We start from the raw sequence: 24,962 nt of genomic DNA, 5'->3' as shown, positions 1-24,962 counted from the left end.
GGGAAATCAGACAACACTGTTTTGAGGAGGCACAAGTTCCATATTGCTACATTGAAAGCACATGTGGCTCTAATTAATGCATCCAAAGAACTAGAATCATAATGATACCTTAAGAGCCATGAAAACTATAATAAACCTTGAAGTTCATGAAAGCCATTGGCTATAGTGGCACAGCTGCCATGGCATGACCAAATGGGTAATGATTACAAGTACCATCCCAAAGATTCAGCTTCAAGGTGCATCATGCAGCCCTGATAAAAAAAAACTGTCCACAGGACACAGTCCAATGGGTTCAAAGCAAAGATGTAATGGTGGTAGAAGTGCAGGCCTCAGCAACTCTGAAGGAGAGGAACACAATCTTACCTTCCTGGTGGTAGCATGAAGTGGAGGTTTCTGAAAAGTATAGTCTCCAGCAGATTCCTGCAAGACCACAGCATTTGGCAGTCTATAGTGGAGTTAGCAACTCATCAGTCAGTCCAGAAGGGGAGCACAGTTTTTGATGTCCCTAAAAAGGGAATACTGTCAGATACTGTCTCAGGAAACATGGTCTGCATCGTCATGGCAGGGAAGTGTAAATGAGAAAAAATTCAGAGTCCAGCATTCATCCAAGGGATATATTGACCAGAAACTTAACTTAGAACACCACAGATAAGTCCTTTATGTTTTGGTTTGACCACTGAGCATAGGGAAAGTCAAGATAGAGCCTGTTTTCTCAAGGGAAACGTGTCTGCCTAGAACATGTCCAAGATTGAAAAGGTTCACATTATCATGGTAAATGCCCACTTACTGTATGAGGGCAGTCCGCTCTGAAGTATATAGATTGTCTGAGGCACAGGTTAGCTGCACTTTTTAGGGCAAGTCCATGATCTGGACAACATTCTGAAGAAGGAGTGTTATTCCCTATATAGAATGCTGAATTCTTCATAAAAATAAAAAGAAAACTGTTAGAAAGGTATTAAAATGCAATTATTTTACAAAGCAGAAGAGAGGTATGTTCTGTCAAATGCTCAAAAGAAATTAGGGGTTGGAATGCATTAATGGTTGCCTAGCCACCAGTTCAAAATTTCACCTGCCACTTTGAAATGTTTCTTTGAAATAGTAGTCACATGATTGACTCTATTAAGGCTGCTTCTAATTAAATAAAATAAGAAAACTAAAACCAAATCATGACTAAGGGACACTATGAAGAGAAAACAAAAACTTGACTTAACCCTCACCACTTGTCATGAAACAAAAACCATTAACACTGTTTAAGTGACATTTGGACCCCATCAATCTATACTGTGCTATTTTTGGTTTGTAGTCCAAAAAGATTCCAAAATTGTACCAAAGTAACTCTTGAAAAACATGATTTATTTTCATCTCCAACTTGAATAGTTTGTGTCCTTCTTCCTCTTTCAAGTTTTAATATTTTATGCTCCTACTTTGGCTTTAGTACATGAATTCATTATTTTTTTGGATTAGTGGAACTGGATATTCTAATTATGGCAAACTGTATGTTTGACTTGGCAATATTCTATCTGCCTTAATTGGTTTTCTTTTTCTCTTTTTTTATTACATGCTATCTTGTAACTCTTTTGTCAAGATTTTCTTAAAATTATAGGACTCATTTGCTAAGATGGGGTATATTTCCCTAAGGGAAAAATAACACCGGTGTCACAAAGCCCTGGAAAATGACCCTAATGCTTTGTGGTTCCCATGGTATTTTTCCTTGAAGTTAAATACTACAGGAAAAAATATATTAGCGGTAAATGTCCCTAAAGTTCGTGCAATGGTAGTACTTTTTTCTGTACTTTTGGGTAAGGGACTTACTTGGGGCTACTGGCCCCTTTAAGACAGGGACCCAGGAGCATCAGAACATGCATTAACGTCCCGATGCTCCCAGGGGAAGTTAGCTACAACTCGAGTGATATCTAACTTCAGGTTAAATAATGCAGCTTGCAAATGTTTTAGCAAGCTGCTCTATTTGATTTGCATCATTTAGGGAACACTGAGAGGAGAGGATCATCTTGCTGGTGGCTGAAGAGGACTGGAAAGTATTGCTTTGGGAAATTTTAGAACGTAAATGTTTTGTGGAGTGGAAAACTACTGGAGTATATTCTTTAGTGTGTTTGTTAAAATAAATACTAGACAAAAGGTAAGTAAAGACTTAATTTGTGTGATTCTTATAAAAAGCTAGCCAAAATGTAGGAAATCAGAGTTTCTAGAACTTTGACTGGCACAGTGAGCATGCCCAGCATGCCACTAACCCTGTGGCCACCAGGGGTCCCCCTTCAGTCTCATCTGTAACAAAAGTACGAGCAACAAATAAAATAAGAAAACATTATCGAACCCAACTCCACAGGGTAGCAGGTGGGTTTCGTGAGGACTAATGTCCTGTTGTCCTGGGAGAACACTTGTTACAGGTAAGCAACTCTGCTTTCTCCCAGGACAAGCAGGATGGTAGTCTTCACATAAGGGTGAATAGCAAGCTACAGGCTGAGTCACATGAATCAGGCCAACCAGCACACAACTTTTGCAACAGGCACAACAACTTGAGTGCTGTTGGCAATAATGAGGCAGCCTGAAATTCACAGCGGGTCGAGGTAGGATGAGTTGGGTTTCTACACTGGGAATAAATTCCTTAGGACAGACTGGCCAAAGACAGAGTCTTGCATTCCAGCCTTGTCAAGACAGGAGTGAGTTGCGAAGGTGTGGAGAGAGCTCCATGTCGCAGCCCTGCAGATGTCAGCCATCGGTACTGAACGGTTGTGTGCTACTGACATTGCCATGGCCCTGACTGAGTGCGCCTTCACTCGTCCCTGAAGTGGAAGGCCTACTTGCTGGTAGCAGAATTCAATGTAGTCTGCCAACCAGTTGGAGAGAGTTTGCTTGCCCACCGCAACTCCAAGCTTGTTTTTGTCAAAAGAAACAAAGAGTTGAGTGGATTTTCTGTGGGCAGTAGTGCGATCTAAATAAAATGCTAGCATATGCTTACAGTCCAAGGTGTGTAGAGCTCGCTCACCTGGATGAGCGTGAGGCCTTGGAAAGAAAGTGGGCAAGACTATGGTCTGATTTAAGTGAAAATCTGTTACCACCTTAGGAAGGAATTTAGGGTGAGTTCGGAGAACCACCCGGTCATGGGAGGAACCTTTGTGTAAGGTGAGTAGGTCACAAGGGCCTGTAACTCACTTACCCTATGAGCAGATGTGATTGCTATTAGGAAAATTACTTTCCATGTAAGATATCGGAGTTCGCAGGAGTGTAGTGGCTCAAAAGGAGAACGCATGAGCTGTGCAAGTACTATGTTGAGGTCCCATGCCACAATCGGTGGTTGTAGAGGTGGCTTAAGCTGTATTAAACCTCTCATAAATCGGCTGACCAGAGGTTGAGCCGTTATCGGTGCATCCCCTACTCCTTGATGGTAAGCAGAAATGGCACTGAGGTGTACTCTTATGGAGGAAGTCTGTAGGCCAGATTCCGAGAGGTGCCGGAGATAATCCAAGAGTGCTGGTGTGGGACAAAAAAAGGGGTTAAGGTCCTTTTGTGTGCACCACCCTGTAAACCTTTTCCATTTAGAGCGGTAAGACTTCTGCTTGGAAGGCTTATGAAAAGCTACAAGGACTTGAGATACGCTAGTAGAAAGGTTGAGGGGTTGTAGTATCAACCTTTCAACATCCAGGCTGTCAGGGATAGGGTCTGAAGGTTCGGGTGACGTAACTTGCTGTGATTCTGTGTTATGAGGTTGGGCGCTGTGCCCAGGCAAATGGGTTCCTGGACAGAGAGGTTGAGAAGTATGGGAAACCAGACTTGGCAAGGCCAATACGGCGCTATGAGTATCATTAAGCCTCGATCCCTGTGTAGAGAGCAGAATCGATCCACTTTGCGGTTCTGGCTGGATGCAAAGAGGTCGATATCTGGCTGACCCCACTGGTGGAAGATTCTACCTGCAACAGAGGGATCCAGAGACCACTCATAGGGCTCGAAGCTTCGGCTGAGGCGGTCCGCTAGTGCATTCTCTGTGCCTGCCAGATAAGTGGCTCGCAGTAGTATGGAATGTGACAGGGCCCAGGCCCAAATCTGAGCCGCCTACTGGCAGGGCAGATAAGAGCCCATGACCCCTGCTTGTTCAGGTACCACATTGCTACCTGGTTGTCTGTTTGAATCAAGACTACCTTGTTGGATAGGCAGTCCCTGAATGCATAAAGGGTGTACCGCATCACCCGAAGCTCCAGGAAGTTGATCTGACAGATTGCTTCGTTTTTTGTCCAAGTCTCTTGAGTTTGAAGGCCTTCGACATGGGCTCCCCAACCTAGGTTGGAGGCATCCGTGGTTAAAGTTACCTGAGGAGCTGGTTGCTGGAAGGGTAGACCTGTTTGTAAGTTGGTCTTGTGTATCTACAAGTAAGGGACAAACGAAGTTGACTGGTTATGTGGACAAGGGACATAAGCGGCTGAATGACTTGATGCCACTGGACTTTAAAGTCCATTGTGTCAGTCTCATGGCGAAGCATGCCATTGAGGTGATGAGGACCATTGATGCCATGTGACCCAGCAACATGAGTAGTTGGCGAGCAGAGACTGTTTTTCGACTGCGGATAGAGCTGGCGAGGTTGGACAGCGTAGTTGCACGGTCATCAGGTAAGAACGCTTTGGCTACTGTGGTGTCTAGGTTTGCTCCTATAAAGGAGAGACGGTGAGACGGTGTCAAGTGGGATTTCAGGTAGTTGACTAGAAAACCCAGAGAGTGCAGGAGCCATATAGTGAGACTGAGGGAGTGGACTGGCTTTTTATGAGCCAGTCATCCAGAAATGGAAAGACGTGTATGCCTTTTCGGCGTAAATGTGCAGCCACTACTGTCAGGCACTTTGTGAACACTCAGGGTGCCGAGGCGAGGCCGAATGGCAGTACTTTGTACTGATAATGCCTGTGACCCACCATGAATCGCAGGTACTTGTGATGAGGTGGGAAGACTGCAATATTGGCTTATGCGTCTTGAAGGCCCAGAGAGCAGAGACAATCCCCTTGATGTAGGAGAGGTAGGATGGTGCCCAGGGACACCATCCTGAACCATTACTTGTAAAGATATGTGTTTAAGGCACAGAGTTCCCGAATTGGCTGGAGGCTGTCGGTCTTTTTTGGAATTAGGAAATATCTGGAGTAGAATCCTCTCCCCTGCTGGGTTAGGGGAAGTCTTTTGTTCGCGCCTGATGCGCAAACAAAAGTGCGCACGCGCGCTCTCTTTTAAAATGTACCCCTAGGTGTCCTCGTCTGGAATGCATGTCCTCTCTGAGGAGCCCAAGCTGGTCGAGCACAGGATGTGGGAGGATAATACCTGGTGGTCTATAGAATTGCTTCCTGATGTCCCTGCATATGCCCCTGTGGGCTACGGAGGTTGCATCTGAGGTGACAGTTGATAGTTGACGCAGGGCCTCATGATGGTCTTTTAACTGGCCACTGCATCTTGGATCTTGTCCCCGAAAAGGTTTTCTTCTGTACAGGGGAGATCCGCAAGCTTATCCTGCACTTCCGGGCATAAGTCTGAGGCCTTGAGCCTGGCCCAGCATCTAGCACTGATGCCCGCTGCCGAGACTCTGGATGCTGTTTCAAAAGTGTCGTAAGCAGCTCTGGCCTCATGTTTATCTGCTTTCAATCCTTTATGTAGAATGGAGGACAACGTCTCTTGTTGTTGCTGTGGTAAAGTCTCTGCAAATTCTTGGATTTGTTTCCAGAGATTTCTGTTATATTGGGTCATGTATAATTGATATGCTGCTATTTGTGCTATCAACATGGACCCTTGAAAGACTCTACGTCCTAATGCATCCAATGACCTTTGATCCTTTCCTGGAGGAGCAGAGGAGTGTGGACAGGATCTTTTAGCCTTCTACTGGGCTGATTCTACAACCACAGAGTGTGGGGCAATTGACTTTTCTGAAAACCTGGGGCTTGTTGGACCAGGTAAGTAGCATATGTCTTCTGGTTTACTGGAGGAACAGTACCTGGATGGTCCCACAGGCGGTGCAAGAGGTCAAGGAGAACTTCGTGTACTGGTATTGCCATCACCTCTTTTGGAGCATCTACGAATTGTAAGACATCCAACATTTTGTGTCGAGCGTACTCCTCAGATATCAATGGAAATGGTATAGTCTCAGACATTTCCTTGACAAAGCTGGCAAAAGAGAGGACCTCCGGGGGAGAAAGACACCTCTCTTCAGGAGGTGAGGGCTCTAAAAGCAATTCCTTGGAATCTTGTAAGGAATGATCCGAGGATGCCTCCTCCCATGGATCATAGGGAGTGTCTTCCTCTCCCACCGGGATTCCCGAGGGAGGAAGGATGCCAGAACCTGGAGGGCGAAAAAGCATCAGTGGATGTCAAAGTGGCATCGATGGATGTGGCATCGGCATCGAGGGTACAGAGGCAGATGCGGTGCGCTTAGGCATCGACAGTCCCGATGGCCCTGGAATGGGCTCCGGCATCGGTGAATTCCATGGTGGGATCGGGCTGGACATCTCTTCTTCTTCCTCCGAGGAACCTGGTATGGGAATCAGGACTTGCGGAGGCCTCGATGGTCGACTCGGTGTCGGTGCATCCGATGGCATGGGCTGAGTCAAGTAGGGCACCGATGAGAGTGTCCAGGAACTCAAGGAGCGGTGCAAACATCAAGGATGCCGGTTCCGGTGCCGGTATGGGGGCCAGCACCGGTGGCGAATGGAAACCCCGAAGGGCATTCAGCACTGCCTCTTGGACCATGTGGTCCAATTCCTCCCGAAAAGCTGGCATGGATGGCACGGCAGCTGGGGTAGGAAGCAGGCTAGGCATCACCAGAGCTTCCACGAGGGTTCATGGAGGCTCGGTGCCCTGCACCAATATTGGTGGGGGAACGCCTCGGGGTCCCGGGTCCAGAGGAGAATGGGGGCTATTCTGCCCGGGCCCTCTTTGCAGGCAGCTCGATGGAAGTCGATGCCGCTGCGGTATCGGTGCCGGCACAGGGTGGGGACGCACATTGGAGCCGGTGACAATGTTTCCCTCGGTGCTCGGTCCAGTCCTTCTCCAGCACAGAGGATGATGACATCGATGCCTTCGATGGTGTCGGTGACGGATGGTCACCCGCGCCACAATGTTCCTGGCGGGGCATCTCCGAGGTTGATGGACCCTCTCCGGTTGGTGGCATTTGAACTGGAGTCGAACTAACTGAAGAGTAAATCACCAAAGGGACTGTTTTGTACTAACTTGCCTTAGAAGCACAAGATATATTGCAGGGGAAGAGCTCAGTAACCCACATTCCAGTGGGAGCACTAAGAGGAGAGGATCATCTTGCTGGTGGCTGAAGAGGACTGGTAAGTATTGCTTTGGGAAATTTTAGAACTTAAAAAGTTTTGGCAGAGGTAAACTATTGGGGTATATTCTTTAGTGTGTGTGTGTGTGTGTGTGTGTGTGTGTGTGTGTATTTGTTAAAAAACAAAATGTTAGGAATCTGTAAGGAAAGCTCTGTGTTAGAGCTGGGAGTTAGCAATCTGATGTATTCTGCTATCTGATGGGAGGAGTAATCAGATACGAGTTAGCAATCTGTAATAAATCTGCTGTAGTTAGACTGCAGAGTAGCAATCTGTTCTTATTGGCTCCAAAAGAAGAAGGAGTCAGCAATCTGATATCGTTGTGGGTGGATCCCTGGGCCGGTGGCAGATGATCACGCCCCGGGAGGATATCCCGAGAGGGACCACCGGCTAGGCTTGAGTATGGAGACAGACACTCAGTTCTTTTATTAAACAGGTTTTTGAAACCACCAGAGGTGACAGTAGTGAGCTGATATGCCCGGCAGGGCTGTAGTCCCTCAGGTACTGGAACAGCGATCCAGGATGGCTGAGCTGTTGAGAAACTGTAGAAAGTGAATAGGCAGAGTAGGCAGAGTTCATGAACAGAACTAGATGACAAAACTCACATAAGGTCTCAAGGAAGCTCAGGTGCTGGAAAGGTTTAGGCCCTCAAGGTGTGAGTACCTGGTTCCAGGGAAAGCTCTGAGAGAGTGATGGTAACTCACAATTGTTTGTAGCAGCGATATCTTCCAAGCAGTAGAGAAGCTTCAGAGTGTCCAGGAACATGGGCCCTCGAGGAGCGAGTACCGGTTCCTATCTATAATCTGAAAGTAAAGGAAAAGAGTGAGGCCCCCGAGGAGCGGGTACCCTGGTAAGTCCGAGGAGGCAGAGTAGCTTGGGAGGTGTAGCCTAAGCAATCCCCTTCCCCGCTAGCTCAGATAGTGAATTGGAGACCTTTAAATATTGGAAGCAGATGACGTCATCTCAGGGGGCCGCCCCTGAGGTTCGCGCCCTTGCTGGTACTTCAATCAGAGTGTGCGTGCCCTAGGTCTTCAGGCAACATGGCAGATCTTCAACGTCGAGCCAGTCCGAGAACACCAGAGGGAGACAGTATGAAGACGCCACGGCAGCCAGCTGTCCATCAGACCTGGAGGGAGTCGCCACAGAGGTAAAGAGGGTGGAGTGAGGACGTCGAGCAGCGACGGTCGCAACACAAAAATAGCCAAAACATACATAAAGGCTTAAAGTTTGTGTGTTTGTTATAAAAAGCAAGCCAAGAGGTAGGAAAAAGCTTAAGAGTTTGTGTGTGTCTTTCCCTACCACTAACACCTAGCTCATCCTTTGATTTACAGGCAGGAGACACTTTCACATTAAAAATAAATCAGCCTTTTATCTATAACACAGGATTGCCTCTAGTCTTATCAAGAGTTTAATTATCCCATTGCAGGTCACTAAGAGATTAACAGTGAATATAGCAATACACATTCCTACTTCCTTAGCAACCTAAACTTAACTAAGAATTCAGCAAATTAAGATGAAGGCAGCAATCCAGCAACAAGGGGGGGAAGGGGCCTTCCTGTCTTCTATATCGAATATTACATGTATAATTTTTTACCCGCTGTTGAGAGGTTATATGTGTGCACCAGGTGAAAAGAGTTCCAATGGGCACCAATGACATAGAAAATGTGGGAGGGAGATTCTGGAAGCCAAATTTAGGCTCCTAGGTAGAAAGCTGAAATCCAGAACCTCCAAGGTAACATTCTCTGAAATGTTCCCTGTGCCATGCACAGGTCCCCAGAAGTAAGCAGAGCACCAGAGTCTCAATGTGTGGATGAGACGATGGTGCAAGGAAGAGGGTTTTGTAAGGAACTATGGAACCTTTTGGGGGAAGGGGGAGACTTTTCCAAAGGGATGGGCTCCACCTTAATCAGGGCGGATCCAGGTTGCTGGCACTAACCTTTAAAAAGGAGATAGAGCATCTTTTAAACTAAATCAAAGGGGAAAGCCAACAGTCACCTAGCAACGCATGGTTCAGAGGGAGGTATTTTCGAAGGATACTAATGAAGCATTAAAGCTATGGCATCCCAACAGAGAGGTTCCAATAATAAGAAAAATAGTCCATGTGCCTATAATTAAAGATTCACCTGAGCTAAAAGATTCCAATTTATCCCTGTCAACTGAATTGCAGAATATTAATATAAACAAAAAACACAAAAAACACACTTTGAAATGTTCAGTATGCCAATGTCAGAAGCCTAAAATGTAAGATGCGAGAGTTAGAGTGTACACCATTGAATAATGGGATAGACTTAATTGGCATCTTAGAGACATGGTGGAAGGAAGATAACCAATGGGACAGTGCCATACCAGGGTACAAAACATATTGCAATGATAGGAAGGAACAACTTGGTGAAGGAGTGACGAGTTAAGTCCAGTATGGCATTGAATCCAATATAATAAGGATCCTGCAAGTGACTAGAGCAGAATTTTAAAAAGCCTGCGTGTGTAAAATCCGGCGGATACATATGTGGCCGTGCGTACACCGAGCACATTTTAGAAACGGCCCAGTACACGCAAAAATGCCGGGCCATCGAAAAGGGGCGGGCCGGAGTGCAGGGTCTAGGCTGGGAGGAGCTGGCTGGCACACAGAACTTACTTCATCTATTCAGATCTATTCTGAAATTTTAAAAAAAGTAGGTAAATGAGATTTAGGGGTTGGGGAAGAGAGGGGAAAAGGGAATCAGAGTAGGAAGGAGTATAGAGAAGTTCCCTCCCGGTCTGCTCCTTAATTGGAGTGGACTGAGAGGGAACTGGGAACGGACCAATTGCATCGCAGCATGCATTTTTTAAAAATTACACACCTCCCACGTGCATGACTGGTCACCCATGCACACATGCATGTGCCAACATAAAATGGGGCGCGCATGTGCTTCTGGGCATAAGATTTTATAATATGCATGGTGGTGCACGCATGTTATAAAATTGGCTCGTCCATGTACACATGCCAGGAACCACGTGCACATGGACCCTTGTGCGTTGTTTGTTTTTTTTTTAAATCTACTTCTAAGTGCACAATAGTAGAAATCCCATGTGTGTTGGGGATGAGTATAACGATAGAATATACTACCGTCCACCTGGCCAAATTGATGAGACAGGTGGACGGTAGTGCACCTGTCTCATCAATTTGGTGAGGTGCACCACCGTCCACCTGTCTCATCAATTTGGCCAGGTGGACGGTAGTATGAAATTGTTGTGCTTGGAGGCTCGCAGTCCACTAGCTCCCCGCCCCCCACAAATTGCAGCACTCACCTCAGGCCCCGACCATGCTCCGATGCCACCAGATGTCCGGGGAGACCACTGAAGGAAGTCATGGCTGACTGCCTGTTCTCTGCCTCTGACCCTCCTGAAATGCCATCACGGCTCCCTCTCTGCCTGCATGGGAGGCCGTTGTGCTTGGTCTGCATCCGACATCGCAAACTGTCCAAACTCTCCCTAGATGTGCGTGCACTCGTTCCTCCCTCTCTTAAAGGGCCAGTGGTGGGAATAGGAGAGCGGCGCCCACAAATGACATCACCATCGGGGGACCATTTAAGATCTTAGCTGCAGTAGCATTTTGCCTCAACAATAGGTTGTCTCCTTGGAGAAGTGCATTTCCTCTGCATTCTGACTTCTCTATCTGTTTCCTGCAGTGTGCTCCTGTGGTCCCGTGTCTTGTTCCTGGTTCTGTTGGTAGTCTGGTTCATCCTGAGTTCTTGTCTTCGTGGTCAGTCTTCCCCTCGACTATCTTTATTTTTATTTATTTATTTATTTATCGAGTTTTATATACCGTCATTCCGTTTTGCCATCACAACGGTTTACAAAATGATGGTTTACAAGGTTAAGAAGGGTAACAAGGAATCCAAAAAGGTTCAAAATTAGTTCCTTCCTGCTCCTGTGGTCCCTCGCCCTCCTCATCGTTCCTTGTCTCATTGTTTTGGTCTTCTGGCTTTGACCTTGGATCAGACTTCTGGCTTCAACTTGGGATAGGATTTCTGGCTTGAGCTCGGATTGGACCTTTGTGCTGCTTGACCTGCACCTGCCACTAACCTCTGCCTGTTTACAGTTATTGACTAAACTCTGCCTATCCCAACCACTGCCTGAATCTCGACTCTTGAGAGAACTCTGCCCACCTCTGTCCACAGCCTGAACCTGACTCTGATTGCCTGCTGCCTGCCCTGACCGCTGCATGACCCGACTCCGCTTTCTCTTAAATGAGCTAGTTACAACATCTTCTACACAATGGATCTTCACCTCCACAGAGGCTCGCACATAAGTCCAGTTGGCCCCGGCCCTATGGGGAACGAAGGCTGGTATTGGTGAACCTCCAGTTGGGCCTCTGCTTCAGCCAGTTCCAAGAGTCCACCTCTGCAACAGAAATGCTAAGAGAAATTAGGGAAGCTAACCAAATTGGTAGTGCAGCAATAATACGAGATTTCAATTACCCCAATATTGACTGGGTAATTGTAACATCAGGTCAGTGTTGTGATTATACTGTTTAGTGGACCCTTGGGCCGGCCTGCCGGAGACTATGGTAAGATGGACTATTGTCTCTGAAGGAGGGGAAGCAGGCCGGGAGGCGGACACCAGGCCGGGTGAAGGAGGTGGCCTTCCCACCGGGTGCCCGTACTCCCCAGGAGGAGCCTGTGGGAGTCAAGGGGTAGGGCTAGGAGTACTGAAGAGGTGTCTTCACCCTGGAAGCCAAGACTCCCCCGGGAGGAGCCCGGCTGCTGGGACTTAGGAAATCAGTGGTGATGACTTCACCCTGGAAGCCGAGACTCCCCCGGGAGGAGGCCGTAGGAGTCCAGCCGCTGGGACTTAGGCGATTAAGGATGCTGAGAAGGTGAACCAGGATCAAGCAGGTATCTTGGCTGGAACTGAGGCAAGGCACGGAAGCTGGAACCAGGCTGGGACTGAAGCAGGGTACTGAGGCAGGAACCTGGCTGGAACTGAAGTACGACACAGAAACTAGAACCAGGCTGGAACTGAAGCAGGATACTGAGGCAGGAACCTGGCTGAAACTGAAGCAAGGCACAGAAGCAGGAACCAGGCTGGAACTGAAGCAGGCTACAAGCGAGAAGTTAGCGAACTCCGAGGCACACAGCAACTAGGAACCACAAGGTAACCTCGTTGCAAGGCGTCTGCTAGAAGCAGGCGCCGACCTTACATACCCGCCGGCGTCTGACGTCATGGGAGCGGGTGGAGCAGTGAGTGGCGGGAAAGGGCCTATATCTTCGGCCTCTTTGCGCGCGCGTGCGCCTAGGAGGAGGGCGGCTGGCTTGGGCGTCCCGATGGCGTCGCCCACGCGGGGACGCCGCCGAACAGGTCCGGAACCCGGCGAAGCTCTCCAGCGAGACTGGGCCCGATGCCAGAAGCCAAGAGTTAAGGCCCCGGTCGCGAGTGCCGCAACCTGGACCGCAACAGACAGGATAGAGAGATAAAGTTCCTGGATGGAATAAGGCGCAGCTTTATAGAGAAATTGGTTCAGGAACTGAAGGGCGAGGGAGCAATTTTAGATCTAATTCTTAGTGGAATGCTGAATTTGGTGAGAGAGGTAACGGTGGTGGGGCCGCTTCGCAATAGTGATCAAAACATGATCAAATTTGAATTAATGACTGGAAAGAGGACAATAAGTAAATCCATGGCTCTAGCACTAAACTTTCAAAAGGGAAACTTTGATAAAATGAGAAAAATAGTTAGGAAAAAACTGAAAGGTGCAGCTCGAAGATTAAGAGTGTACAAAAGGTGTGGGCATTGTTAGAAAACACCATCTTAAAAACACAGACAGTCCAGATGTATTACATGCATGAAGAAAGATGGAAGGAAGGCCAAACAATTGTCAGTAAGGTTAAAAGGTGAGGTGAATGAGGCTGGTTTAGCCAAAAGATATTCCTTAAAAAATTGTAACGATTCAACTGAAGAAAATAGAAAAAGGCATAAGAATTGGCAAGTTAAATGTAAAACATTGATAAGACAGGCTAAAAGAGAATTTGAAAGGAAGTTGACCATGGAGGCAAAAACTCATAACACTTTTTAAAATATATCTGCAGCAGGAAACCTGCGAGAGAGTCGGTTGGTCATTAGATGATCGAGGGGTAAAATAGGCACTTAGGAAAGATAATGACATTGTGGAAAGACTAAATGAATTCTTTGCTTTGGTGATGAAGATGTTAAGAGATACCCGATCTGGAGACAGTTTTCAAGGGTGACTGTTCAGATGAACTGACACAAATCACGATGAACCTGGAAGATGTCGTATATCAGATTGACAAACTGAAAAGTAGTAAATCACCTGGACTGGATAGTATACATTCCAAGGTTCTCAAAGAACTCAAAAATGACATTTCAGACCTATTACAAGTGAATTGTACCCTATCACCAAAATAATCTCTTGTACCCGAAGATTAGAAGGTAGCCAATGAAACTCCGATATGAAAAAAGGACTACAAAGGTGAATCAGGAAACTATAGACTATAGATTGTGATAAATTGCAGGTGAACCTTTTGAGACTGGAAGATTGGGCGTTCATATAAGCAGATGAAATATAATTTGGATAAGGGCAAGGTGATTCAAATAGGAAAAAATAACCCATGCTATAGCTACACGATGTTAGGTTCCATTTTAGGAGTTACCACCCAGGAAAAAGATCTGGGCATCATAGTTGATATTACATTGAAATCTTGGCTCAGTGTGCTATGGTGCTCAAAAAAGCAAACAGAATGTTAGGAATTATTAGGAAGGGAATGGCATATATAATGGAGGATGTCATAATGCCTCTGTACCATTCCATGGTGAGACCGCACCTTGAATACTGTGCGCAATTCTGGTTACCGCATCTCAAAAAAAAAAAAAGAAAATTATTCCTTACCTGCTAATTTTTGTTCCTGTAATACCATGGATAATTCCAGACGGTGGGTTATGTTCCATGTCCAGCAGATGGAGTCAGAACACAAAATTCCCAGGGGAGGAACCATATAACCACGCCTCCCCTGTAACAGCTCTCAGTAACTAGACTAACAAAGCCCAAAAGAAAGAGACTAAAAACAGAGGGATCAAGTAATCAAAGAAGGAATTGAAATAACCACTGTCCAAATAAACAGCAACTAAATTCTGAACAGTGAACTTGCGAACAGCAGTGCGTGAACAAAAAAGACGCGCAGTATTCGAAATACAGAGTAAAAGATTTTTAAGACAGGTAGGCAGGGATGTCCCACAAGCAAACCCCCAAACCAAGGGAGGGTGTCTGGAATGATCCATGGTATTACAAGAACGAAAATTAGCAGGTAAGGAATAATTTTCTTTTCCCTGAACATACCAGGATCATTCCAGACGGTGGGATGTACCAAAGCTTTCCCATCACGGGTGGGCCGCAGACAGCCCTGCTCGTATTACCTTGTCTCCAAGCTGACCGCCCGACGGAGCACCGACGTCCAGGCGATAATGTCTCGCAAAAGTATGGATCGACTTCCAGGTGTTCGCCCTACAAATCTCCTGAGTGGAGACGGAGGAGCTCTCCGCCCAAGATGTCGCCTGGGCTCGAAGAGAATGAGCCTTGACAACCAGCGGAGGGGACTTACCTACACCAAGGTACACCGCTATGATCGCTCCCTTCAACCACCGTGCTATAGATTGTTTGGAGGCCATGCAACACTTCCGGGGTCCTGACCAGAGGATAAACAGATGATCGGAGAGCCAAAAATCATTAGTCACCTCCAGATAGCGTATCAGAGACCGCCGTACATCCAGTCTACACAGGTCTCCAGACTCAGAAGAGGCAAAAGTTGGTAATTCCACCGATTGGTTGAGGTGGAATGCCGAAACCACTTTAGGGAGAAAAGAAGTAACCGTCCTCAGCGAAACCTCTTCAGGCGTGAAACAAAGGTATGGTTCCCGACAGGATAGGGCCTGCAGCTCGGAAATACGTCTTGCTGAACTGATTGCCACGAGAAAAATGGTCTTGAGAGTGACGTCCTTGATGGTAGCCGAGCTTAGAGGTTCGAACGGCGAACCACAGAGGACTCGGAGCACCAGATTCAGATTCCACGACGGACAAGGTGGGCGAATCGGAGGCTTCAAGTGTTTCACTCCTTTAAGGAAACGGGAGACGTCCGGATGCGAGGACAGAAACTCCTTATTTCCACTGCGAAGAAAAGCCCCCAAGGCCGCCACCTGAACCCGAAGAGAATTGTAAGCAAGACCCAAATCCAAACCTGCCTGCAAGAAGGAAAGGACTTGTGGCACTGAGGCCTGCATGGGAAGAATGTCATTCGCTCCACACCAATCCTCAAAGACCTTCCAGACTCGAACATAGGTAACTGAGATGGACATCTTACGTGCTTTCAGTAGCGTTGAAATAACTGGCTCCGGATAACCGCGCCTCCTCAACTGACGCCTCTCAAAAGCCAGGCCGCAAGACAGAAGTGATCTGCCTCCTTGAAAAATATTGGTCCCTGGCGTAGAAGATGTGGCAGCTGACCGAGACGAAGGGGACCCTCCACCGTCAAATTGCGCAGATCCGCGAACCATGGTCGTCGGGGCAACTCTGGCGCCACAAGGATCACCGGCCCTTGGTGTGCCTCCATCCTGCGGAAGACCTTGCCCACGAGGGGCCACGGTGGGAAAACATATAGGAGACAGTGGCGCGGCCAGGGCAGGACCAGTGCGTCCACACCCTCGGCGCCGCGCTCCTGCCTGCGGCTGAAGAAGCGGGCGGCCTTTGCATTTCCGGCGGTTGCCATTAGGTCTACGTGCGGTGTCCCCCAACGCCGTACTATTATCCGCATCGCCTGCTGCGAGAGCTCCCACTCTCCGGGATCCAAGTTTTGTCGGCTGAGAAAGTCCGCCTGTACGTTGTCCACTCCCGCTATATGCGAGGCCGCTAGTCGTTGGAGGTGAAGCTCTGCCCACTCCATCAATTTGTCGGTTTCCAGAGACCAATCGACTTCTTGTGTCTCCCTGGCGATTGATGTACACCACTGTAGTCGCATTGTCCGATAGCACCCTGACTGCTTGATGGCGTACTATGGGAAAGAAACCCTGTAACGCCAGACGGACCGCCCTGGTCTCCAAGCGGTTGATGGGTCACTTCGACTGTTCCTCTGTCCATCGACCCTGGATTGAACTGTCCCGACAGACCACTCCCCAGCCTGTGAGGCTGGCGTTCGTAGTGATAATCACCCAATCCGGGTCCTCCAGCGACACCCCCTGAGCTAGGTGCCGCGGTTCCAGCCATCAATAGAGACTGATGAAGGTTCCTCTCGGAATCGGAAGGACTGCCTGGAAATCTCTCGACACCGGCTGCCACCGGGAGAGTAGGGATCTCTGCAGAGGCCTCAGATGAGCAAATGCCCAAGGAACCAGATCGATAGACGAGGCCATGGTCCCCAGTACCTACAGGTAGTCCCAGGCAGTGGGCGTCTCGAGCGCCATAAATCCTTGAATCTGCTGACGCAGAGAATGAGCTCTGTCTGGATGCAGAAAAACCCTGGCATTCTTGGGTTGAAGTGAGCTCCCAGAAAATCCAACGACTGGGACGGGACCAGGCTGCCCTTGGTGAAGTTGACAATCCATCCCAGAGATTGGAGAAGTTGTACCACTCTGTCGACTGCGAGGATACACTGCGCTCGTGACTTGCTCGGATGAGCCAATCGTCTAGGTAAGGATGCACAAGGATGCCTTCCTTGCGCAAGGTTGCCGCCACTACCACCATGAACTTCGTGAAAACCCGTGGAGCTGTGGCCAGGCCAAAGGGAAGAGCGCGAAATTGGAAGTGTTGACCCAAAATTTTGAAGCGTAGGTAACGCTGATGAGCTTGACAAATTGGTATGTGGAGATACGCCTCCGTAAGATCCAACGAAGCCAAGAATTCTCCCGGATGAACTGCCGCTAACACTGAATAGAGTGTCTCCATGCGAAAACTAGGGACTCTGAGGGACCGGTTGACCTGCTTGAGGTCCAGGATAGGACGAAAGTACCTTCCTTCTTGGGAACCACAAAGTAGATTGAATAATGCCCCCGGCCCAGTTCGGCGGCTGGCACCGGCACTATGGCCCCCAATTGAAGGAGAAGATCGAGGGTCTGCCGCACGGCTCCCTGTATGATTAAGGACCCGCAAGGGGAAAACAGGAACCGGTCCTGAGGAGCGCAAACAAAATCCAAAGCGTAACCGCGTCTTAGAATATCCAGAACCCATTGATCCGACGTGATTTGGACCCACTCTTCGTAGAAGAGAACAAGGCGACCCCCAGTCGAGGGACCACCTCGCGAGTCCGTCTGACATCATTGGGTAGATGTAGCAGATGTACCATCACCCTGCGCTTCCTTACCCTGGCGGCGCCCACGAAAGGGCCGGTTCCAGGAGTGCGAACGAGAAGAGGGAGCCCGAGGTGGCTGTTGCCTCTGAGGACGCGCTCTCCGCTGGTTACGATAAAGGTTTCTGGAGTAATTATATGATCTTGACGAACGGGGTCGATCTTCGGGCAACTTGTGCACCGCGTTCTCATTAAGGGACTTGATGATCTGATCCAAGTCTTCACCAAAAAGATACCTACCCTTAAAAGGAAGGGACCCCAAACGTGTCTTGGAAGAGGCATCAGCCGACCAATTGCGAAGCCAAAGGAGTCGACGCGCTGAGACCGCCGCCACCATGGTTCGGGCTATAAAGCATCTGCTCCATAGGCAACCACGGCTTCCAGTCTGTCCACCTGGTGAGCCTCAGCGTCTGGTAAGGACCGGGAGGTGAGAAGCTGCTGCACCCACCGAAGACCCGCTCGCTGTGCGAGGGAACTGCAGATAGCCGCCCGCATCCCTAAGGCTGAGACCTCAAAGATACGCTTGAGGTAAACCTCCAGCTTCCGATCCTGCATATCCTTCAAGCCGTCCCTCCAGTGACAGGAATAGTGGTATGCTTTGTGACCTATGATACCGCAGCATCTACGGCGGGAATTTTGAGAATTTCCAAAAAATCGGCCGGCAGAGGATACAATTTTTCCATGGCTCTACCGACCCTATGGTAGGCCTCCGGGGAATCCCATTCCCGAGTGATCAACTGCAAGATCTTGTGATGAGTGGGAAAAGACTTGGCTAGAGGCCGCAGTCCTGCTAGGAGGGGGTCTCCCTTCTTGAAAGCCAGGTCAGGCCCCACCGGTTCCAGAGGGAATCAATATCCATTTCCTGGAGGATGTAGGGAATGAGGTCATCTAACTCCGCCGCTTGGAAGATGCGGAGGACCCTAGGGTCGTCGCCCTCCACCTGGGCCGACAAGGTGGGGTCGTCCACGTCAGGGTCCTGGGATTGTCCTTCCCTCAACGAAGTCTGTATTATCGATGGTGTCCCGGTAGGGCCACAAGATGTCCCCGCTCCCCCGCCTACTAAAGGGGAGCGAGCCTGAAGGAGGGTCCCACCCAGGAGGGGGGTAGGACATGGTATCTTGGGGGGAGAGGGCCCCCAGGTCCCGAAGGTCGTGTCTCTGCTCTGAAGAAAAGCCCTGTGCATCAGGACTATGAATTCAGGGGAAAAGGCCTGGCATCCTGAGGGGTCACCCACTGGGGGATCCCCCCTCTGCCAACCAGGATTAGACTCGGAGTAAGGGTCCAAAACGGGCCTAGAAGTGGGGAACGGATTATCCGTGTCCTCCTCAGAAAGCGCGGCATCAGAATCTTGCAACAAAATGGCCGCCGTTCCCGCGTTGAGAGGGAACGGGGCCTGGCGCTTCCTTCCCACGCGGTCTGCAGCTCGAACGTCCTTGTTAGTAGCTGGCGCACATTCCCCCTCGGGGAAACAGCCTGAGCACAGACCCTCTTCAGAAAATAATCCGGCCCTGTCGGAGCCCTCAAAAGGCGCCGCGGACTGCATCGCCGCAGGGAGAGAGAGAGGGGGGGAAGCTCTACAGGTGGTTCGCGCCTAAAATGAGCGCCGACCCGGCAACGGACGCTTGCCGCGGTCCCCCACCGACCTGAAGAAGAACTGACGGGGAATTACCCTCCCGACAGCAGGCGGCCCCGGGGAATGGTGCTTCGCGGGGCCGCAGGTCGGGACGTCGGTCGCTCCCCAAAAGGGAGGGGGGAAAACCTGGGTCAGAAGGGAGAGGCCAGCGCTACCGGCTTTCACCTCAGAGAGCCGAACGGAGTCCAAAAAATTGCAGTCTTCTGCTGAAAAAGAAGATGAAACAAAAATACACTTACCCCAACTGAGCCCTCAGTGAGGAAAATGAGAAAAGAAAGAAAGAAAACAGGCAACAGCCTGTCAGCAAGTCACCAGGCTAGAGAGCGATGAGCCAGCACCAGCGGAGAGCTCTCCCCCTGCTGTAAGAGGAGCCTTAGCAAAGTGACCTAAACTGTAAATTTAAAACTTCCTTTTTTTTTTTTTTTTTTTTTAAACTTGATCCCCCTGAGAAGGTAGCCCTAAGCTAACAAGCTGGGGACCACAAGTCCCCTGCTCACATCTGCTGGAGTCAGAACGTTACTGAGAGCTGTTACAGGGGAGGCGTGGTTATATGGTTCCTCCCCTGGGAATTTTGTGTTCTGACTCCATCTGCTGGACATGGAACATAACCCACCGTCTGGAATGATCCTGGTATGTACAGGGAATATAGTTTTATCAGAGGATGTGGTTAGTGCAGTTAGTGTAGCTGGGTTTAGAAAAGGTTTGGATAAGATCTTGGAGCAGAAGTCCATTAACTGCTATTAATCAAGCTGACTTAGAGAATAGCCACTGCTATTATTGGCATCAGTAGCATAGGATCTACTTACTGTTTGGGTACTTGCCAGTTACTTGTGGCCTGGATTGGCTACTGTTGGAAACAGGATTTTGGGCTTGGTGAACTCTTGGTCTGACCCAGTATGGCGTATCTTATATTACGTTCTTATGTAGGGTATTTATGAGCTGATTAGCACACTGATCAACTCATTTAAATACACATAGTACCGGGTCTGAAATAACACAAGTTATTTGAAATACCTCGCATTAGGTCATTTATCATGTGAAAAAAAATTAATTCAGTATCAACTAGCTGCTTCCATGTTTCTATGCTATCAGGATTATTATTATTTAAAAAATTATTACTTGCACACGCCACTATTTGAGGCGAGTTACATAAAACATTCATAATTTAAAATACTATCACAATCAGACTAGAAGCAAATCAACCTCATTAAAACATTTCATATGCTAACACTCAAACGCCTGTTTAAATAAATATGCCTTCAGTTGCTTCCTGAAATATTTATGACATGAGATGGAACGTATCTGTGCTGGCAGTGTGTTCCAGAAAGTGGAGCCTACCACTGAAAAAGCCCTTTTTTGAGCTTAGGTTAGATGGACTAATTTTGGAGATGGAACATCCAGAAGCCCAAGACTGCTAGAGCAAAGTGTACATGATGGTCGATATAATTTCAAGGCAAAATTAACACACAAAGGATCTTTGTATATAAAGATGGTAACCTTAAATTTTATTCACTGTGTAATAGGAACCAGTGTAAAATTTTTGCATTGGAGCTATAAAGTCCTAAAGACATGTCCCAATGAGAGGGTGAGCAGCTATATTTTGCACAATTTAAAAAGATCTAATAATAATGTCAGGAATCCCAATATAAATAGAATTACAATAATCCAACTTTGATAACACCAGGGACTGCAGCACAGAACAAAAATCCATAGAAGACTGGTAAGGCTTCAGCCTACATACTAGTCATAGTTTAAAGGAGCTCTTAACGACGTTTCTTAATTGGGATAATTTTCACTTTACTTCCTGAACTTATGTTCTGCCTCCCTGTTTGTGTCTCTCACAATTATTACAAAATATTGTCAGACATAAATAGGGCAAAACTTTCTGAAATATTGTCCCTCCCACTTGCACATGTTGGCCCATCTCATTCATTCACAATGTCTTTTGGCACCATTTTACTATCCATTTGCTGTGGAGCTTTTATCCATAACCTTCTATTTATGCCTCTCATGGTGGCAGCATCCAGGATGTTATCGGGGGGGGGGGGGGGGGGGGTGCTAGTTATGGTTCCCTAAACTGTGAAGCCCTCAGTCTGCCACTGTCATGCCTGCCAAGGGATTCTCCTGTTTCTTGTACCACTGGAGGACATAGCATCTTCACTGCTATGTCTACCAACAACTTCCCATCATTGCTGGATGAACTTTGATGGGAAATGTAATCTTAAGGGTCAAAGCTATCACCACCCTCTGGAAGAAAGTCTGAATCATCTTCATTGGAATATTCCTTAAATAATGAATCACTGCCATCATCCATGAAAAAGTCTGATCATTTCTTTAGGCATATATTTCCACTTCCTTAACTCTCTAGACTGAAGGCAAAAATATATAATAGCAAAGTGAAATGTAAGAAATAAGACAGCATTGTCCCCCGCCCCCATTGGATAACTCCAGGATTTCAACAATTTTGCCAAGGCAAAAAAAAAAGACAGAATTCTAGGGATCTGAATCGTTTTTATAATGAATTGAAATATCGTACGATATTTCTAAATTCGTTATATATCGGTTAAAACGAGAAATGAACACTTTTTCCCCTGAATTTTCATGGAAATTGTTTTTCTGGTTTGTGCGCGCTAACGGGAGTTATTTTTTTGTTACTTTTTGTTATTTTTTGTTAGTGCGCACACTAAGCCGAAAAACGATTTATTACTAAAAAAAAAAAAAATGCCGATCCGCAGGAAAATGAGATTTTCGCACGGCCACACGAACCCAAAAGAGCAAATGATAGGGCACCCGATGCACATCCCTACAGAATTCCCATTCATCTTCTGGAACATGCATGCAGAAACAGAGTATGACATTACCCACTACAACCTATGGCAAATAAGCAATCAGAAGTACTTACTGTTGAGGCAGAGCTCATTGTGTCTAAGATTTGTCCTCTTTCTGTACAGATTCCTCTTTCTTGCTTTCTTTTCATTCCTTGCATGTACTAATGAGGCAAAGAAGCTCATACTTATATGCAAGAAGAATGCATGTAACTTTTTTTTGAGAGGTCAAGGAGGGGAAGACTTGGCCTCCAGGAAAGTCATCATGAGGCTACTGTTGAAAGATTTCGGATTGTTCAAACACTCAAGGAGAGGCATTAATGAAATGTGACATAGGATTCAGATAGGTCTATTGGCTGATTTGAGGCAGAAAAGTTAGGCTTTGTTTCCTGCAAAAAAAGCATGTTGCTTCTGAACATAGCATAACAAAACTCAGGTTATGGTGAATTTTGAACACGCCCTGACCCATAGGTCACCCACAAAAAAGCATGCTCTAGAACCAGAAACATAAGGCTGATTATGATACTAAGTGTTGTGCAAATTAGCTACTTATGGGAAAACTCATTCAGGTGAGCATACAGCTGAACTAGTTTTTCAAGCATACAGGCCAAACTATGCATAGTAATTAAATAAGACTTGATGGTACTTTGTACTGGGGCACCTGACACAAATACCTAAAAGAACACAATTTTAGAAACAAAACCAATTTATTTACTTTTAGGCCTCTCTGCCTAAATGTCCCCTGAACCTATGGTTAAGGTTAAAAATTAGGTGTAATATGCCTCAAAGACAAAAAGGGAATAAAAAAAGAATAGCAATTACAGTAGCCTAGTGAGAGTCTTCTGACAATGAAAGAAAGGAAAATCATCAACAGGCAGCTGGTAAGAAACAGGATGTCACTTGCGCATATCCAACACTTTCTTCTAGAAAACTTTGGAAGCTTTCTCCCATGCTGCTCATCTCAGGTAACATGACCCATTATGTGACTCATTGTTCCTGCTTGTTATCACTAAATGATCAGTTTCCATGACTCGCACTATCATTAATATATTTATACATTAAATTATATGATCATGATATTGGATAAAATTAGTCCTGACTTTTCCATCATATGATGTATGATTTAGTTATTCAGCCAGATGAAAAGTAAATTGCTAATGTTTCATGGGATAAAACAGAAGTCATATCAGTCATGGGAAACACTTAAGATTCCATAAACAGTAAAGATCCACAGTGATTATCAATCACAACATAATAAATAGGGAAAGCATTTCACCACTGCAGTAAATGAAATAAAAACACATTGAATCATACAATATATAATGCTAAAATATACCTATGATGCTAAAAAGTTCTACTTACCGGTAAATGAATAAATAAAATTGTATTACTGTAGTTATGAATACCTGGTGCAATGCTTGATCCTACTACTTTCTTTGTTGTTTTAGGCTCAGAAGTAGGTTTTGTTTTCCCAGAAGTAGATTCTATGTTCTCAGGAATAGATTCTATGTTCTCAGGAGTAGATTCTGTGTTCTTATACTCAGGAGAAGGTTCCATGTTTAATGTGCTCATGGATTCCACAGAATCATCATTTTTCTCTTCAAATCTCAGAAAGGACTGCACTGTCAAAATATACAATAAATTAAACAAATGCAAAAGTAAAAAAAACTGCTTTATACAATCACATTTTCATAAGCTTGTTATTTAGCAGAAAATTCTAATCCTAAGCCCTGCTAATTATACACCTGCCATAAAGGCCTAAACGTTATACAGTACTAAAATATTAACTCTTATATATCAACCAGTGATGTAGCCATGGGAGGACCTTGGGGTCCTCTGCCCCATCACTTCTAACTCAGGCTCCCATCTTAGTAGCAGGGACAATACCCATGTTAGTCCCTTAAAGGTGCAGGTATTAGAGGGCTTAGAGGCACTGGAATCACTGCCAGTCCATAATTCCTTGCGCTTTTAAAAGGGATAACTTGAATGGAGAAACATTGCCCTTGGGCTAGACATGTAAAGGTTTGAGGCCATTAAAGTCTTTTCATTTTCTTATAGTAGGTAAACCCCTCCTCTCAGCACTTTAAAACTTCAAGAAAGCCTGTGCTGAGTAGAAAGCTGGAAGTCTATTTATACAATTGCTCAACAGTCGAAGAACATAAGAACATGCCATACTGGGTCGGACCAAGGGTCCATCAAGCCCATCATCCTGTTTCCAACAGTGGCCAATCCAGGCCATAATGTGATAGCAAGAACCTGGCAAGTACCCAAAAACTAAGTCTATTCCATGTTATTTTTCCCTATATGCATCACCTTGCACTTATCCACATTAAATTTCATCTGCCACTTTGATGCCCAATTTTCCAGTCTCACGAGGTCTTCCTGCAATTTATCACAATCTGCTTGTGATTTAACTACTCTGAACAATTTTGTGTCATCTGCAAATCTGATTATCTCACTCGTCATATTTGTTTCCAAATTGGGTCCCAATACAGATCCCTGAGGCACTCCACTGCCCACTCCCTTCCACTGAGAAAATTGCCCATTTAATCCTACTCTCTGTTTCCTGTCTTTTAGCCAGTTTGCAATCCACGAAAGGACATTGCCACCTATCCCATGACTTTTTACTTTTCCTAGAAGCCTCTCATGAGGAACTTTGTCAAATGCCTTCTGAAAATCCAAGTATACTACATCTACCGGTTCACCTTTATCCACATGTTTATTAACTCCTTCAAAAAAGTGAAGCCATGCTGACTTTGTTCCATTAAACCATGTCTTTCTATATGTTCTGTGATTTTGATGTTTAGAACACTTTCCACGATTTTTCCTGGCACTGAAGTCAGACTAACTAGTCTGTAGTTTCCCG

The 24,962-nt window shown here is 46.6% G+C and overlaps 1 protein-coding gene across 1 annotated transcript in view; it reads right to left on the bottom strand.

The window, feature by feature from the left end:
• Positions 1 to 24,962, bottom strand: part of ZPBP (zona pellucida binding protein) — a 419,635-nt gene that overhangs the window by 337,279 nt on the left and 57,394 nt on the right. Inside the window, exon 2 of the mRNA XM_029589753.1 lies at positions 23,503 to 23,718. Coding sequence (XP_029445613.1) covers positions 23,503 to 23,718 — 216 coding nt within the window. The remainder of the gene's footprint in view (positions 1 to 23,502; positions 23,719 to 24,962) is intronic.

Source organism: Rhinatrema bivittatum, chromosome 2, assembly GCF_901001135.1.
Source record: "Rhinatrema bivittatum chromosome 2, aRhiBiv1.1, whole genome shotgun sequence".
Taxonomy (NCBI): domain Eukaryota; kingdom Metazoa; phylum Chordata; class Amphibia; order Gymnophiona; family Rhinatrematidae; genus Rhinatrema; species Rhinatrema bivittatum.
This window is presented reverse-complemented; position numbering and strand designations above follow the sequence as displayed.